Raw genomic sequence first — 19674 nt, forward strand, 5'->3', positions numbered from 1 at the left:
CCAAAGGGGGCCAATAAACTCCTCATTCTACACCACCCCATTAATCATGTTGTATAATGCAGCTTGACTCTGTCTGTAAAGGTAGGACGGCTTATCGTCAGGAGTCCAAATGTAAATGAAGAGAGATATAATTAACTCTCAATATGATCTCAATTATTGTTTCATAAATAATGTCATGATTTTAAGGTTGATAATCCAGGACCTTCCTGGTTTAGATAAAAGATGTATGTATCCTACTTAAAAACTGGAAATCTCCTCTTCTCTTAGGGATTCAGCTCCCATTTTTAATCTTTATTGGACTTGAAACACCAGGCCTTAACACCTCCTATTGGCCCAGGACTAAATTTAATCCATACTGGGCCTCAGCACAGTGTAGTTTCTGAGCGTGTGGGGCGGAGAAGACAACTCTGAAAAAAAAGACTAAATATTTTCGTGTCGAGCTGAGCATTTTTTGGTGTGGATAAACTGTTGGATGTTTGAAGCTGATGGGTGGTTTCAATGTCAGAAGCAATCCCAAAGGATCTGGGTGAGTGCAGAGTGGGCAGAGTGCAGATGAAGTGATTAAACATACTTGATAAATGCTATTTATCACATAGCTCTACAACAGGGACCGGCAACCTTTGGCATGCGGCCCGTCAGGGAAATCTGCTGACAGGCCAGGACAGTTTGTTTATCTGCAGTGTCCGCAGGTTCGGCCGATCGCAACTCCCACTGGCTGCAGTTTGCCATTCCAGGCCAATGGGGGCTGCAGGAAGCAGCGGCCAGCACATCCCTTGGCCCGCACCGCTTCCCGCAGCCCCCACTGGCCTGGAACAGTGAACCACGGCCAGTGGGAGCTGCGATTGGCTGAACCTGTAGACGCTGCAGGTAAATAAACCGGCCCGCCAGCGGATTTCCCTGATGGGCCGCGTGCCAAAGGTTGCCGATCCCGGCTCTACAATGTATCAGCTGGCTATTACCATCACGTGCTATGCGTGATATTTATTACAATTTAGTGTGTATGTGTGTCTTATTGTTTTAAAAAAGATATATGTAATAGGAGCACCCACACTTATCTCTAGATGCTCCTTCCAATATGTAAAGGTCAATGGAGCAGATCAAAAATTCTCACAAAAAATGTTATCTGTTTTCTGTCTCTCTTATACTGGCAGTTGATATTTTTCAAAAATGCACAATTCTGACAATTTTTTTTGTCCAGGTCTAAATCTTACAATCAGATTTTATATTCGGTTCTTTAATCCTCCTCCCAGCTGCTTATACAATCATGTTAAAGAACATTTTAATTTTAATTTATGTTTACAGATAAATTATTCACTTACTTTAAAATATTTGTTATCCTGGTTCTTGGAAGCTCAAAGCGAAAATATATCCGGAATGCTCGAATCATAATAAGAGGCCTTGGAATCCGCAGCATGCCCCAGGGTGACATCTGATCAACTATCTCAGCAATTTCAAACACCTATGATCAAAAGAGGAGGGGTGTTTCTACTATTCCTGCACAGTCCACAGCAGAACTAAAATTCATTTGCAAATTTAACACCATTAATCTGGGCTCGAATAGAGACTGGGAGTGGCTGGCTCATTACAAAAGCAGCTTTGCCTCTCCTGGAATTGACAGCTCCTCATCTATTATTGGGAGTGGACTACATCCACCCTGATGGAATTGGCCACGTCAACACTGGTTCTCCACTTGTGAGGTAACTCCCTTCTCTTCGTGTGTCAGTATATTTATGTCTGCATCTGTAATTTTCACTCCATGCATCTGAAGAAGTGGTGTTTTACCCACAAAAGCTTATGCCTAAATAAATCTGTTAGTCTTTAAGGTGCTACCAGACTCCTTGTTGTTTTTATCAGTACTCTTGTAACAATGTTTGTATTTGTGGATTCACATTTATGAAGGCAGCAAAACTATTTTCATGATAACATTTTTCACTTTCAATGTCCCTTTTGGATTGAAATTTTCCTTTTTAAACTTTTCTTTTTTAAAAAAAGAAAGTTTAAGAAAAATCCCCTCAGCCATTTTTGAATTATCTTAATGAGAAATAAAAATATATTCCACCCATGTTCCTAATCCTTCTAACTCAAACAACTCAAAAAACTTCCAGTGGTATATGCAAGAAGTCTTGAAGAGGGATCTCTCGATCTCTCTCTCTCCCTGTTCTTTGCTAAGAATGAAAAGTTTTCTTTTCCAGTTAATGAAATTAACATCTGAAAATGTTGCAAAGACCATGAATAGATTTTCACTGTTACAAAAATGCACACACATAGCCAGCTAATCACACTGTGTTGTGGGATATCTTGCAGACAACAGATTACTTCAGGGAATTTGGAAGCATTCTGAAGAAAAATATCCAAGCCATCTTCTGTGAGATCCTTCCTGTCCCGCAAGCAAAGGAAGACAGAAAGCAGAAGATTCTGGAAGTCAATCACTGGCTCAGTAAGTGGCGCAGGGTGAAGGGTTTTGCTTTCATGGAACATTGATCCACCTTCTTGGGGGTGAGGAGACTGTATAGTATACCTAATGTTCCATGTTTTCTGTTTTTACCTATTTTCACTGTTAAATTACCAGGTTTTTTTATTAAAGGAGTTCAGGTTTTTACTAATTCACACCCGTTTATCAATCCACTCAATATTTTTTGGGATACTTATTTTTGTTAAACACTAATGCAGTCCAGGATTGTTGTGTCCTGCAGCTCTGAGACTGAAGCAGTTCCGCAGTGTAAAACACAGAATACACACACGGTGGAGACTGGAAAAATCAAAAAACGTTAATATCACACTACGATTGGCTCACAGGGAGACGCTACCCACCTATTTCTTTGCCTCCATTTAGTGTGGCACTGAATTTAAACAATCAATCCTCAACAGATAAAGATAAAGTAAAAAGGTAAACATGAGACAAGAACACAAATGTATGCCTGACTACCAACAAGAAAACCAGTGCTTTGCAATGTTCAAGAAAAATAAAGATCAGAGTGAAGAGGATGCATTGTGTTGCATGTACTGCAGCACTGAGGTCAGTACTCATGCCAACAGAATAAAGGAGCACGTTGAAAGCAAGTGACACAAGCAGCTTAAAGAAGAAAGTGAGCTTCAGGATAGTCAATATCAGGAGCTTTCACCACGGCTTTAATGAAAGAGAGGTCAGAGCATGATTGTGTCAATGAATTTGTGCGCGCTCTTTGTTTCGCAGGACAACTGCTGTTAATTGCAGAAGGGCCTATTGGTGACTTTGTACGACAATACTGTCCAGCAGCAAAAACCCTCCCTAATGCAGATAACCTCACTCGTAAGTATTTGAAAGAAAATGACAATGCTTTAGTATCTAAACTGATGGAAATGTGGTATCTAGTTTGATTTTTTACAAGTCTCTTGATGCTTTGGACTGTCCAATTCTTGGCCTTTTCTTTTCGTTTTTTATTTCAAAGCAAATAAACCTGCATTGTTTTGTGCTGATGTGACATTCATACCCTCTGCTGACACAAATTTTGTTGATGCAGCAATAACTGACATGTTTGAGATGTACCAACTAACTTGGGAAAACATGGCCACAACTAACACAGATTTTGCTTCCTAGATGGCTAAGTTTGCACGGGAGATAAAAATCAGAAACCAGAGCTCCTATGTATTACCTATCCTGCTCGTTTGATTAAGATTGCACTACCAGCAGCTACTGCTATGGAAGAAATGAAAGATGTAAAATCTTGCATCACTGGATTCGGGGCCATTTTCAAGTATATGAACAAGTTGAAGGCTTTGTTTTATATAGTGTGAGACGAGTGCAGAGCCAACTGCCAATTAGCTACCCCTGTTGTGCAACCTCAGTGCATGAGCTTGTACTTCACTGCCTGTCATGTAAATAATGTGAGGACTGTTCTAATGCATCTCCTAGATCATCCTGAGTTTGTTGGTTCTAAAGAAGAAACTCTGAAGAGACTGGCAAATAACAAAAATGACGGCCAGATTCTGCACACCTAGGTAATGTTCATTGTTGAAATTTGGAATCACTGTGTGACACACAGAAAACACTGTGTGTTTTCTCCAACTACTGCCAACACGTTTGCCAATACACATTTACCTGCTCCTGACAACCAAAATTTCAGGGGAATTGAGCACTAAAACTGCAGGAGAAACAAACGGCGAGAAAACCCAGCTGTTTCAGAAATCCTTCCAATTCCAGATCAGGAGAAAACCAAAAAAGCATTCAAAACCTTCAGCACTCAGCTAGAAATGGGAGAAGACCATGGCCTGCAATCTGAACCCCAAAGTGTTTGGTGCTGAAGATTCTTTTTGGAATGTCATCCAGGAGTTGCACCCCTTCCTCGAAGTGAATTTTGTAGCAGACTATGACCATTAAGCCAGAATGTTTCAACCATTTGCCACTAAAGATTACATTTCAAACCTGAAAAGGGAATTTACTACTTACATGAACATGCCTAACCATGACAATGTGAAACTAGATGTGCTGGCTTTTTGGACCAGTTATCGAGACACATTTCACAACTTCAGCAAAGTGACACGGCAAGCTTTGAGTCTACCTGCTGGATCTATTGATGGAGGGAATTTATTTTCAAAGTCGGACTACCTCCAGTATAGCAAGAGGCTCAACATGAGTGAGGATACTTAGAAGAAAATTATGTGAGCATATGCCAACTAGGATTACTGGAACAACTACTAACTCTAAGACAGACAAAAAATAACTTTTTTATGTTCAAAGGTTCAATTATACTATAGTAAAATGTGTATATTATGAAATGTTTTTGTTTTTCTTTTTCCCCTCAATTTTTCATTTTAATTTTTTAAACCTAATTTCATCCCAGTTTTAATGTTTATTTTCCAAACACTGAGAAATTCCTGAATTTTTTTTTTTACAAATAAAAATTGAAAATGAAGAATACTAAGTATACCTCAGTAGAAGAGGGACCAATCTCTTTGGGGACAGGCCAGCTAGAGTAATCAGGACAGGATTAAACTAATAGCAAAAGTGGAAGGTAAAAAAAAGATGAGTGCTCAAGTAGCACAAAATCAAGATGTTGAAAACAAAATTAATCAAGGAACCAGAGAAAATGAAGAGAAGAAATTCTTGCATTGCCTATATACTAGTTAGCAGTCTGGGAAACAAACAAAAGGAATTGGAACTGCTCATTTATTAACATAAATTTGATCTAGTTGGTGTTACTGAATCCTGGTGGGATGATTCAAACAATTGGAATGTTAAAATCAATGGATCTATGAAAAACTGAAGAGCAAAAAGAGAAGGAGAGTTGCATTCTATGACAAAAATGACATTAGTTGTTCCCGAGTCACTGATAACACAGAAGAAAATGATCACGAATGCTTATGGATCAATGTCCTAACAGAAAAAATACAAGATGGGGTATTAGTTGGTGTCTGCTACAGACCACCAAACCACACTAGGAACCGGGATAACCATGTCTTTACACAACTATCTTTTAATGTGTAGGAAGAAAACTGTGTGATCATGGGGGACTTCAATCTGAGTGACATATACTGAAGGTGTCACGCTGCCAATAATAGAACAGTTTAGATGACAATTTCCTAACTCAAAAGGAAGCCCATTGCAGAGAAGCTAAATGAATTCTTTGCATTAGTCCTCAATGCAGAGGATGTCAGGGAAATTCCCACACCTGAACCACTCTTTTTAGGTGAGAAATCCGGGCAACTGTCCAGGATTGAGGTGTCATTACAGAGGAGGTTTTGGAACAAACTGATAAATTGAACAGCAATAAGTCACCAGGACCAGATGGTATTCAGCCAAGAGTTCTGAAGGAACTCAAATATGAAACTGCAGACCTACTAACTTTGGTATGTGACCTGTTATTTAAATCAGTCTCTGTACCAGATGACGGAGGACAGCTAATGTGTTGCCAATTTTTAAAAAAAGGTTCCCAAGGCGATCCTGGCAATTACAGGCCGGTAAGCCTAACTTCACTACCAGGCAAACTGGTCGAAAGGATAGTTAAGAAACAGAATTACCAGACAAATAAATGCACACAATTTGTTGGGGAAGAGTCAAGGGAAATTATGCTTCACCGATCTATTAGAATTCTTTCAGGGGTGTCTACAAATATGTGGACAAATGTTATCTGGTGGATATAGTGTACTTGGACTTTCAGAAAGCCTCACCAAAAGCTCTTCAGCTACGTAAGCACTTGTGGTATAAGAGGGAAGGACCTCTCATGGATCAGTAACTTCTTAAAAAGACAGGAGGAAACGAAGGGTAGAAATAAAGGTCAGTTTTCAGAATGGAGAGAGGTAAATAGAGCAGTCTCCCAAGGATCTGTACTGGGACCAGTGATCTTCAAGATATACATAAATGAGCTGGAAAAAGGGATAAACAGTGAAGTGGCAAAGATTGCAGATGATACAAAATTATTCAAGGTAGTTAAATCCAAAGCTGATCACAAATTGTTACAAAGGGATCTCACTATTGTGGCAGATGAATTTCAGTGTTGTCAAATACAAAGTAATCTACATAGGAAATCATAATGATGGGGTCTAAATTAGCTGTTGCCACTCAAGAAAAAGATCTTGGAGTCATCGTGGATAGTTCTGTGAAAACATATATTCAGTGTGCAGCAGCAGTCAAAAAAGCTAACAATGTTAGGAACCAACAGGAAAGGGATAGATCATAAAACAGAGAATATCATAATGCCACTACACAAATCCATGGTACACCCACACCTTCAATACTGCAAGCAGTTCTGGTTGTCCCAACTCAAAAAAGATATAGGAAAGAGGCATGAAAAAAGCAATAACAACAACAAAAAATATTAGGAGCGCGGAATAGCTTCCATATGAGAAGAAATTAAAAAGACTGGGACTTTTCATCTTAGAAAAGAGATGACTACGGGGGATATGACTGAGAGCTATAAAACATGACTGGTGTGGAGAAAGTAAGGAAGTGTTATTCACTCCTTCTTGTAACACAAGAACTAGGGGTCACCAAGTTAAATTAATAGGCAGGAGGTTTAAAACAAACATAAGGGAGTGCTACTTCACACAACACACAGTCAACCTGTAGAACTCAGTCACAGTGGATTTTGTGAAGGTGAAAGTATAATTGGGTTCAAAAAAGAATCAATGACTATTAACCAAGATGATCAGAGATGTAAACCTAAGCTTCTGAGCACCAGAAGCTGGGAATGGACAACAATGAAGGGATCACTCGTTATTTGCCCTGTTCTGTTCATTCCCTCTGAAGCATCGGGCATTGGCCATGGTTGGAAGACAGGATACTGGGATAGATGGATCACTGGTCTGACCCAGTATGGCTGTTCTTATGTAAAAAGTGTTGCAGCCAACATGGGGGAATTCTATATTAAAACTTGTCCTAACACATAAAAAGTAACTGGTCACAGAACTGAAAATTAATTGTACCTTAGGTACGAGTGATCATGACTTGATCACATTTATAATGTACAAGCAGAGTAAAGTCCAGACCAGTAATATATTTATGTGTATACACACACACACACACACACAGAGCTCTTTAATAGGCCAATTTCAAAAAGCTGAAAACAATTATGAGCCATATCAGATGGGAGGAAGAATTTAATGAGAAAAAAGTGAATGATAATTAGGAATCATGTAAGAATATCTTACTAGATGTCCAAAAAGCTACAGTCCCTACAAATGAGGAAGTAATCCATGCTAGTTAAACAACCAACCTGGTTTACAGGCGAAGTGAAGGCAGCTGTAAAATATATATATATATATATATATATATATATATATATATATAAAATTAATGGAAGAAAGGGAAAGTTGATAGTAATGAATATAAATCAGAAGCTAGGAATTGTAGAAAATTGATAAGGGAAACCAAATGACAGAAAAAGAACTCTAAGACTGGCAGAGTTAAGGACAATAAGAAGTTTTGAAAATATATTAGGGCCAAAAAGAATCCTGACAATGGTGTCCATTACTAAATGGAAATGATAGAATTATCACTAATAATGCAAAAAAGGAAGGGGTGTTCAATAAATGTTTCTGTTCTATATCTGGGAAAAAACAGATGATGCAGTCTCGTCCTATGGCGATAACACTCTTTTCATTACACTAGTATCTCTGGAGGATGTTAAACAAATGCTATCACAGTTACACATTTTTAAATAAGCAGGTCCAGATAACTTGCACCCAAGAGTTTTAAAACATCTGGCTAAGGAGTTCACTGCACCATTAATGTTAATTTACATATATCTTAGGGCACTGGAGAAGATCCAGAAGACTGGAAGAAAGCTAATGTTGTGCCTGTCAGCCTGACATTGATCCTGGGCAAAATAATGGTGTGGCAGATATGGGACTTGATTAACAATGAAATAAAGGAGGGTAGGGTAATTAATGCAATCAACATGGGTTTATGGAAAATACATCCTATCAAACTAACTTGATATCTTTTTTTGATGAGATTACGAGTTTGGTTGATAAAGATAATAAACTGATGTATATACTTAGACTTCTGTAAATTGATTGACTTGGTACCAGATGGTACCACTTGGTACCACTTTGCTTAACAAACTAAAACTATATAAAATTAACACTGCACGTATTAATTGGATTAAAATCTGGCTAACTGATAGGTCTCAAAATGTAACCATAAATGGGAGCTCCACTTTAGGTGTCTTGGTGCCCTGCACTTGTAATCTGAAATTTGTAGTAGCAGTGCCCCAGTTGGCTGCGCACATGCAGCAGCCGTCTCATGTCACTCCGAGAAGTTACCTCTTGTGCACAGCCAACCAACCCCCACTTCCTCCTCTACCCCAGAGGATCATCCCCTCAAAGTAGAGGGGATGGGGGGGTAGTGGAGCACCTAGAGTGACAACCATCTCGAAGAACCTCAGTTACTCCACAGGGTGAGTAACTTTCTCTTCTTCTTCGAGGAGTGTCCCTGTGGCTGCTCCCCTTTAGGTGAGTATAGAGCAGCGCCCCTCAGCGGAGTTGGTTTATTAATTGTGGCTAGCACCAAGAGTCCAAACTGTGCATCTGCAGTTGATTGTTGCTTGAGAGCGTAGTGTTTAGTAAAAGTGTGAGCAGAGGCCCAGGTAGCTGCTTTGCAAATGTCCGTGATGGGTAGGGTAGTGAGAAACACTATTGATGTTGATAACGCTTTGGTGGAGTATGTGCGAACTCCTGGTGGAGCAGAGGTTGTTCTGCTGCTAACACAAATGGATACAGCCCGATATCCATCTCTGTTTAGAGATGGTCTGACCCTTTGATCGTTCTGTTATAGAGAGAAAGAGACAAGACGATTTTCTAAATGTTTTTTTTTGTTCTAGGTAAAAGGCTAGTGCTCTGCAGACGTTGAGTGTATAAAGAGCAGCCTCCCTGTTGTTGGCATGTGGTTGGGGAAAAACATAGGTGAGTATATGGGTTGATTTAGATGAAAGGGCGAGGCTACCTTGGATATGAATTTGGGCTGCAGCCATAGGATCACTTTGTCTTTGCAGAATGTGGTATAAGGTGGGTGTGCCATTAAGGCACTTAGCACTCCCACCCTTCTTGCCGACATGATGGCAAAGAGGAAGGCCACCTTCATCGATAGATGTAGCAATGAACAAGTCGCTATGGGTTCAAATGGTTTCCCCATGAGGCTACAGAGGACGAGGTTAAGGTCCCACTTGGGCGTAGGGTCTTTTAGCATTGGGTAGGTATTCAGCATGCCTTTTAGAAAACACTTAGTTGTTGGATGAGCGAATATAGCGCCTCCATCCACGTTATCATGTAACGAGATGATTGCAGGGAGGTGTACTCTGATGGAGCTGTTGGAGAGCCCCGATTTTTTAAGACCCAATATATATTCTGGGTGGTGAGGCCAACCCTGGGCAGTGGGGTCGACCGTGGAGAAACATGGTTAGCCTCAAACAAGATGCGAAATCGTGTCCACTTCTGTGTATATGTTTTTCGTGTGCTTAGTCTGTGACTGTTCAAGAGTATGTCTTTAACTTCCTCAGAATAGTCTTTGTCAATACCCAATAGCCACAGAGAAAACAGGCCTTGAGATGGAGAAGAGCTAGACTGGGGTGACTGATGTGTCCTGAGTCCTGTGTCAGGTGGTGAGATATTAAAGGGAGGGTTCGAGGTGGTTTCACTACCATCTGTCTCAGGTATGGAAACCATGTTTGTCTGAGCCATGTAGGCACAATGAGAATGACCCAGGACTTGTCTTGCCTGATCTTGTCTATAACCCGACTCAAAAGTGGAATAGGAGGGAACGCCTACATTAGCGGCGCCTCCCGTTTCATAAGGAGGGCATCGCCCAGAGAGTGGCGTCCCAGCCCCACTTGGAAGCAGTATTGAAGGCACTTTGCGTTGTGAGCTGTGGCAAATAGGTCTACAGCAGGGAATTTCCACAGGGTGAATATGGCGGTGAGGGTTGCATAGTCCATCTCCCACTTGTGGGTTTGTGAGAAGTCTCTGCTCAGTTGTTCCGCTGTGGTGTTCTGGTGTCCCGACAGGTAGGATGCCGAGATGTCTATGTTGTGGGAGATGCACCAAATCCAGAGGTGTATTGCCTCCATGCACAGAGGGTTTGATTGGGCTCATAGGCGCCAACTCCGTGGGTGCTCTGGGGCTGGAGCACCCACGGGGAAAAATTAGCGGGTGCTCCGCACCCACAGGCAACCAAGCTCCCACTGCCCCCACCCCCTCCTCGCCTCCCTCTCTCCCACCCCAGCGCACCATGTCCCCGCTCCTCCCTCTCCCTCCCAGTGCTTCCAGCCCGCCCGCCGCCTAACAGCAGTTTGGTGGTGCTTAGGACTTTCTGGGAGGGAGGGGGAGAAGCGGGGACATGGCGTGCTCAGGTGAGGAGGTGGAGAAGAGGCGGGGTGGGGGCGGGGACTTGGGGGAAGAGGGTGGAATGGGGGCAGGAAGGGGGCAGGGCTGGGGTGGGAAAAGGCAGGGTGGGGTGAGGACTTTGAGGAAGGGGTGGAATGGGGGTGGGGTGAGGGCTGTGCAGGGGCAGGAAGAAGCAGGGCAGGGGCAGGGCCAGGGGCACAGGGGGACATCGAGCACCTACCGGGCAGAGGGGAAGTCGGCGCCTATAATCGGGCTCCCCCTTGGCAGTTTATGTAGAACGTGTGTGCTGTGTTGTCCGTAAGGACTTCGATAGTCGTGCTGTGGATTAGAGGAAGAAAATGCTCACATGCGTTTCTGACTGCTCTTAGTTCTAGTATGTTTATATGCAAGTTGACTTCTGCTGCTGACCAATGACCCTGGATCGTGTTGTCGCCCAGGTGAGCTTCCCATCCCATGGGGGAGGCATCCCTGGTGATCGTTATTGTAGAAGCTTTCTGTTGGAATGGGACACTCGAGCAGACATTTTATGGGTATGTCCACCACTCAAGGGAATCCTTTACCTTGCAGGGCATGGTGAGCCGCCTGTTGAGGGAGTGCTTGTGTGGTATATAGCAAGTGCCAAGCCACGCTTGTAGGCATCTCATATGTAGTCTGGTATATTTGACAACAAAAGTCGTAGCAGCCATGTGCCCCAAAAGTTGTAGGCACATCCTGGCTGACATTTGTGGGCTGTCCTTGACCATAGTAATCAGAGTGGTTAAGCTGAGGAAGCACTGTTAGGGTAACCTTGGTGTTGCTGTGAGGCAGTCGAGATGGGCCCCTATAAATTCCAGTTGTTGGACAGGGACCAAGGTGAACTTCTAAACATTTATTTGAAGCGTGAGGTTCATAAAGAGGGTTATCGTGGTTTGTGTGGCATCTAGTGCTGCCCGCTGTGTTGATGCTCTTACCAGGTAGTTGTCCAGGTATGGAAAAATCATCACCCCTAGTGAGCTACCTTGGAGAAGACCCTTGGGGCGGTTGACAGTCCGAAGCGTAGCACTTTGTTTTGATAATGTTGATGTCTTAGAGTGAAGCGCAGGAATCTTCTGTGTGCTGCGTGAATGATGATATGAAAGTAAGCGTCTTGTAGGTCGAGAGACAGGAGCCAATCTCCTGTCTCTAATCCCAGAATTATCATCGATAGGATCACCATTCTGAATCGCTGCATTCTCACAAACTTGTTGAGTTTGTGTAAATCCAGAATGAGTCTCAATCCACCATTCTTTTTCTGAGTGAGGAAATAATGAGAATAAAATCCTCTTCCCCTGTGTTGAGCTGGTACTGGTTCCATGGCTCCTAGTTGCAGGAGGTGGTTTATTTCCCATTGTAATAGGGGCTCGTGAGAGGGGTCCTGAAGAGGGACGGGGAAGGGGTATTGGTAGGTGGGACAGAAATAAATGGGATGGAGTAACCCTGCTGGATAATTTCCAGGACCCATCTGTCTGTGGTGATGTTGTTCCAGACTAGGTAATATGGTGACAGGTGGTCCCCGAATGGCGTTAAAGTGGGATTGAGATCTGGAAGTAGAGAGTGTAGAGGTCTCGGGCCCTCAACCAGAACTTCAGAATGATTGCCTGGAGGTAGAAGGCTGGGATGTGGAAGGCTGGTCTTGATTCTGCCTTTGTCCCATCTGCCTCTGTTTGCAGAGTTGGATATAGTGTCTTTGGGGCTGAGAGTATGGTGCGGCCCAGAATTTTTGGTTGTAAAACCTGCCCTGCTTTTTCTGTTTCCAGGGACATAGATGCCAGGAGTCTTTAAGGTGGCCTGGGAGTCCTTCAAAGTATGCAAGGACACATCAGTGGATTCGGCAAACAGTTTCTGACCCTCAAAGGGTAGGTCCTCAACCATAGCCTGTACCTCCCTCAGGAATCCCGATTGGTGGAGCCAGGATGCCTGACACATGACACAGAGGTCAGAATGGAGCAGGCTGCTGTGTCCACGGAATCGAGAAAGGCTTGGAGGACCGTCCTTGTGATGAGAGAGCCTTCAGAAATGTTGTACTTATACGCTTCTCTCCTGTCCTCTGGGAGATGTTCAATAAAAGATGACAATGTAGAAAACAGGTTGTGTGCGTATTTTGCAAGCAGTGCAGAGTAATTTGCGATGCGGAATTGCAAGGTGGTGGAACAATAGGCTTTGCACCCAAAGAGGTCTAGCCTCTTCCAGTCTTTGACGTAAGGGGTGGATCTTGACTGTTGCTGTTTGCCCCTCTGATTTACTGCCTCCAAGACCAGTGAATTAGGAGTGGGGTGGGTAAAGAGAAATTCAGTCTTTTTTGCCAACACATAATATTTTTTGTCCAACCTTTTGCAGGAAGGAGGGGCTGTGGCTGGCATCTGCCAGATGGTTTTTGCAAGGTTCATTATGGCAGCATTAATAGGCAGTGCTATTTTTGCTAATGGGGAAGCCTGGAGAATGTCAGTGAACAGATGCTGGGTCTCAGGGAGCTCAGACAAGGAGATGTTGAGGGAGTCCACTACCCTCTTAAAAATGTCACGAAAGGACATGAAGTCATCCCCCGAAGTGGGGGGGGGGGTGGCATGAGTGTTTCATATGGAGACGAAGATGAGATATGCGTAGGTGCCAAGGTGTCTCCTTCAGGTGCATCCTCCTGCTCTTCAGTCCCCTCATCCTGGACCTCTGAAGGTGCTGGATCCGTTGGTGAGGGAGGGCAGGGTGGGTTAGGAGGTCTAATGTTCTGGGCCCTATAGATGGCCCATGGGTCCCAGTATGGCCAGGTGGGTGGGAGGGCCATAGGAGGTGGCAGCCAGGATTGGGTCTGCCAGGCTCACGCATCTATCAGTGGCTGATGATGTGAGGGCCCTGCTTTAGGAGAGGAGTGGTGAGGGGTGTACATCCCTGTGTCGTCCTCATCATCATCATCACTGGAGAGAGGTGGCGCTGAAGCCCCTGGGGTGATGATCTGGCTTGGTCTGGGCCTTGCTGGGGTACTGTCTGTACCGAATAGGGGGGTCCCTGGCATAGAAGAAACTGCCAGGTTTCTTTTCTTTTCTTTTCTTTTCTTGTGAAAAGTTGTGGTACTGGGAAGCTCATTGCAGTGGATGGCAGTGCAGTCTGAGAGAAGAGGGTCAGAACTGACAGTGCTGAGATCTTGCTGAGTTGTGTATGTACAGCAGGTGGCTCCATTATATTGATCAGTGCCGGGACATTCTTCAGCACGGTCAGTGCACGGGAGCTTGGCTTTAGAACGCGCACCTGACTGAGAGCCTGCCTGTACCAGGTTCTTGGCTCCTCGAGAAGTTTTGGTACCAGACATTTCCGGTGCCTCTCAGTCTGAGGCTCTCGGTGCCATCGGTACTGGGGCAGATTTTTCACCAGGAGACCATTTCCTTTTAGGCAATCTCGCTGTGGCAATGAATAAGACCAGTGTTTGGTCGCCTTTTTAGGGACAAGGTCCTTAGAAGCGGTCTTGGTAGTGGAGCCCTTGTCTGTGGCTGCTGCTGGTAACCATTGGCCAGGAGGCATCCTGGATTCTGGCCTGAGGAATTTCACCATCATTAGTCATTTAAATTGGAGATCCCTGGATTTCTGTGTCCTGGCAGGCAGTTTTTACAATGAGGACACTTTTGAGGAATATGGATCTCTCTGAGACAGTGGATGCACTGAGCATGGCCATTTGAAACAAGTATCGATAGCCTGCAGGTCAGGCAGCATTTAAATCCAGGGGAACCGGGCATGCCTGAGGAAGGGCCAGCTCTGGAAAAAAAACAGGGTAGCCCATTTTTATTCAGTCATCATTGATGGGGCCCGCCGCATGGCGGAAGAGGGGAAAACTACACAATTTTTTTTAAAAAAAAATATTGAAGCAATTAAAGACTAACACTAACCAAAGTTAACTAGGATTTAGAGGATAAAAAAAAAAAAGAAGGAATATGAACTATCTACAGAGTTGAAGAGGAGCTGCTGTCGCTCCGACTCAAGCCAAGGGCGGTAGAGAAGGAACTGGGGGTCGGCTGGCTGCACATGCAAGGTAACAGCTCGGAGCGGCGCAAGACGATTGCTATTAAAAATCTCCAATTACAAGCGCAGGGTGCCAAGACACCTAAAGCACCCACAGAGACACTCCTCAAAGAAGAAGGATTGGTTCTTGGCCCTACACTACTTAACATATTAATCAATTACCTGGAAGAAAACTAAATCATCATTGATAGTGGGTCAAGATGACACAAAAATTGGGGGAGTGATAAATAATGAAGAGGAAAAATCGTTGATTCAGAGCAATCTAGATCATTTGGTAAATTGGGCACAAACAATATGTTTTAATATGGATAAATGTAAATGTATACATCTGGGAACAAAGAACACAGGCCAAACTTACAGGATGGGGGACTCCATCTTGGTAATCAGTGACTCTAAAAAAGATTTGGGAGTCAAGGTGGATAATCAGCTCAACTTGATCTCCCAGTGTGATGCTATGGCCACAAGAGCTAATGAGAAGCTTGGATGCATAAACAGGAGAATCTTATGCAGTAGTAGAGAGGCTATTTTACTTTTGTATTTGGCACTGGTGAGACCACTGCTGGAACATTGTACCCAGTTCTGGTGCTCATTATTCAAGAAGAACGTTGATAAATTAGAGAGGGTTCAGAGAAGAGCCACAATAATGATTAAAGGATTAGAAAAAGTGTCTTAGAGTGATTGACTTAAGGAGCTCAACAAAGAAAAGATGAAGGGGTGACTTCATTACAGTCCATAAGTACTTACATGATGAACAAATAGTTAATAATGGGCTCTTCAAATTAGCAGAGGAAGTTATAAGACGATCCAATGGCTGGAAGTTGAAGCTAGACATATTCAGAGCTACATTTTTAGACTAATTAACCATTGAAACAATTTAGCAAGGGTCATGGTGGATTCTCTGTCACTGACAATTTTTAAAATCAGGATTAGATGTTTTTCTAAAAGATGTGCTCTAGGAATTATTTTGGGGGAAGTTATATGGCCTGTGTGATATAAGAGGTCAAACTAGATGATCACAATGGCCTTGGATCTATGAATGTACTAGGAAATGTTCTGTAGGGATCACTGACAGAGTGCAGACTAGATTACAGTGTTTGGCCATTTAAAAATCAGCATTTCTCCACTTTTACCACACAGGTGTATGAGAGATATCACAGTTTCCCCTGTACTTAAATTGAAAATAACTGTATGTCTCAGATGTGGTAATTGTGCATGGTTATGTACCTTAAAATAACTAGTTTTTTGAGATGTTGTAGTCAGTGTGGATGCACACCTAGAGTAGGATCCACACTGACACATACTTGAATAAGATATGATGACTTTTAAATGGCAATCATGACAGGTCTTTTCCATCTCTAATTATTAATCGAGTCCTGCCTGTAGTCCTTGATCCGTTCTTACTCAGGAAAAACTTCCTCTGTGCTGAATGATGAAGGATTGTATGGGTCGGCAAGACAGAATACTTCCTATACTGTAACTTTATGTGAAATGTGAACAAGTTAACATTGCTATGGAAACGTTTTGGGTTTTTTTTTTTAATTTCCTCTGTGTTTTATTTTAAATCTGTGACATTCCTTCTAATATACAACATGTTGAATTTCTGAACAAGTTTAAAATTAAGGACATGTCCAAATTAAATAAATTCACACCGGTGAAACATCAATGTTGTTACACGAAAGAAAACCCCTAATGTAGATGCACTGCGGTAGCTGTGTTGTTACTGGACTGTGAAAGAGTAGAATCACTGAATTTTAAATCTGACCCATGAACAACTGTATATTTATAACATACAGTTACTTGTTCATGCTGCTGTGAGTACTTTGCATGCACAACTGCAGGGCCCACTTGTGAAATATTAGCCCTTCATATTTAAGGTAAAATTATGTAATTACCTGTAACACCAATGACACCCAAAGACAAAAAACCATGAATCCATCAAACACACACCAACGATCCTTTACATAGGAGCTATCCCCCTAAAAGAGAAATAAAAATTAGTGTTTTTTTGTTTTGTTGCTTCATTGCCAAGATGAAAAAAGAAAATCACAAATGATATCCACTGTCAAGAAGGAACAGCATCATTCTCTACCATCTTTAAAATTCTAAATCCCCAATGTCTGAGCTGGAAGATGACGGAAATTTTAAATATATACATAAATACATCAAATAAATAAGTAAATGATGTATTCCGGAAAGAAAGTTGTGAGCTTCATTTTTCTGCAGCAGCTCCTTTCAGCCACGGCTAGAGAAGAATTTATAAATATCTTTGTTTTTCTTCTTTATAGTAGCCTATATAACAAACATTGCACCTGATTCAACACTGACTTTTACCTTGTGCCATCATTTACATGCCTACAAAGTAGGTATAAATTGCTAACACACCAGAACACTGGTGGCTCACTTATACCTGTGCAAACAGACTATCATTCTGGTTTGATCCATTTTTACACCTCATTTCACAGATGCAAATGATTACTCAAGGTGAAAAGCCAACCAATGCTATACACCAGTCTGAACAGGATTGGTCATTTCTTACAGTAGATGAAGACCACATATAATGTACAGAAAACATTTACACTAAGCTCACTTTCTCTCAGTTGTAAAAATCCATCCTGGAAGTGAACAGCAGAAGGATAAAACAACAATATAGTAAGCCATTCTCAAAATAAAATATATCACAGATAAACTGCACAAAACATGAATGCTACCTATAGTCAGAATTTGTTTTCCTATGACAAGACGCTTACAGTTTTTTTTTTTCAGTCTAATTATGCATTTTATTATGCATTTTGGAGGGCAGGAGGGTTCAAACTAGGGTGGGAAATCACTGAACAGAAACTTACAATCACTGTCATTTCAACTTCTACCTGCTGCACACAATACTTTTATTTCCCTGCCCATGGTCTAAGCTGATGAGGAACTCTTCACTCAGAGGCAACGCTAAACAAACCCAACTTGTCCAGCCTGTGATGTCTGATGATTGAAAAATAGCTTCAAGCTGTTTGTCTGCAGAGCTCAACATTGATATGATAGATGACATTCTATATTTTCCCCTCTGTGTACTAACCATGACTCCAGAGGAATAAGCACTCAACAGACAAGCTAAATCAGGGGTGGGCAAACTTTTTGGCCTGAGGGCCACATTGGCATTGCAAAACTGTACGGATAGCCGGGTAGGGAAGGCTGTGCCTCCCCATAGAGCCTGGCCCCCACCCCCTATCCGCCCCCTCCCACTTCCCACCCCTCTCAGAATCCCCAACCCATCCAAAGCTCCTTGTCCCCTGACCACCCCCTCCCAGGACCCCGGCCCCTAACCACCCCCCAGGATCCCACCCCCTACCCAACCCCACCGCTCCCTGTCTCCTGACTGCCCCGACCCCTATTCACACCCCCGCCCCCAGACAGACCCCCTGGACTCCCACACCTATCCAACCCCCCCTGCTCCCGGTCCCCTTACTGCTCTGACCTCTATCCACACCCCTGACCCTCAAAAAGCCCTCCCACGACTCCCACGCCTATCCAACCCCCCCATTCCCTGTCCCCTGACTGCCCCCTGGGACCACTTGCCCCATATCCAACCCCCCTCCACACCCTGCTGCTTAGAGCAGCAAAGCCCTGCCGCCCGGCCAGAGCCAGCCACTCTGCCGCTGTGTTGCCCAGCAGGAGTGGTGGGCCAGAGCACTGGCGTCATGTCGCGCTGAGGCTGCAGGGGAGGGGGGACAACAGAGGAGGGGCCAGAGGCTAGCCTCCCCAGCCGGGAGCTCAGAGGCCGGACAGGACGGTCCAGTGGGCTGGACGTATCCCGCAGGCCATAGTTTGCCCACCTCTGAGCTAAAGCCTTTGATTGTGTGTCTTGAATAAAAGACACTGATACTTCTTTTATTCTAAGAGGGATTGTCCAAAATAATTTTCTAACCGATTAGGAAGAAAAAGAAAAAAAAAGAAAGAAAAACCACAGTTACCATGTGGCAGCTATTTTTCTCTTTTTAGCTCTGCCTTTCAATTTCTCTGTTCTCTCACATTCTGCCCCTCACCCCATTGTTGTTATTATTCCTTATCTTTTTCACTCTTTAGACTGCTGGGGTAGGTGTCTGCTATCCTGTTTTTACTCCACCTTTGGGGATTCTGACACTTGTGAGGGTTCCCGTATGGTAGGAAGCAGTTCTTGCAAAGTGTCCTACCTTTCCACATTCAGATCTTCTTGACTGTGTAGGATGGTCTGGCAGTGCCCTCCCCCCTTCACTACCTCTGCCCCCAGCTCCCCCTTCTGTCATGCCCTCATTTCAAGAAGGTGGCAGTAAACGGCAACTCTTCTGCTAGGTGTTGAAGATATATTCTTTAAAAACAAAAGAACAGCCATACTGGGTCAGACCAATGGTCCATCTAGCCCCTTGTATCCTGTCTTCTGACAGTGACCAGTGCCATGTGCTTCAGAGGGAATGAGCAGAACAGGTAATTATTGAGAGATCCATCCTCTGTTGTCCACTCCCAGTTTCTGGCAGTCAGAGACTAGGGACTCCCAGAGCAGAAGGTTACATCCCTGACCATCCTGACTTATAACCATTGATAAACCTATCAATGACATATCCTCCAGGAACCTAATTCTTTTTGAACCCCTTTTTAAACCCTGTTATAGTTTTGGCCTTCACAACATCCCCTTACATTTCTGAAACATCAGAGCCATATTTTTTAAAATTATTTTATTGAGATTATCATTTTATTGAGAAATAAAGGAGTTAAGGGGGACCTGATTACAGTCTTTAAGTATCTACATGGGGAAACATATCTGATAATGAGTTCTTCAATCTAGCAGAGAAAGGTATAACATGATCG

General features: G+C 43.2%; 1 protein-coding gene across 6 annotated transcripts in view; it reads right to left on the reverse strand.

Annotated features, from left to right (window-relative positions):
- Nucleotides 1–19674, reverse strand: part of NALCN (sodium leak channel, non-selective) — a 356269-nt gene that overhangs the window by 297920 nt on the left and 38675 nt on the right. For 5 of the 6 annotated variants that reach the window (XM_048854388.2, XM_048854395.2, XM_048854404.2 and 2 more), the window contains 2 exons: nt 16734–16817; nt 1320–1459 (listed from right to left, as the gene is read on the reverse strand). In XM_048854388.2, the coding sequence (XP_048710345.1) occupies nt 1320–1459; nt 16734–16817 (224 nt within the window). The remainder of the gene's footprint in view (nt 1–1319; nt 1460–16733; nt 16818–19674) is intronic. The other variant, XM_048854413.2, reaches the window with a different exon arrangement.

This window comes from Caretta caretta, chromosome 1 (genome assembly GCF_965140235.1).
Source record: "Caretta caretta isolate rCarCar2 chromosome 1, rCarCar1.hap1, whole genome shotgun sequence".
Lineage (NCBI taxonomy): Eukaryota > Metazoa > Chordata > Testudines > Cheloniidae > Caretta > Caretta caretta.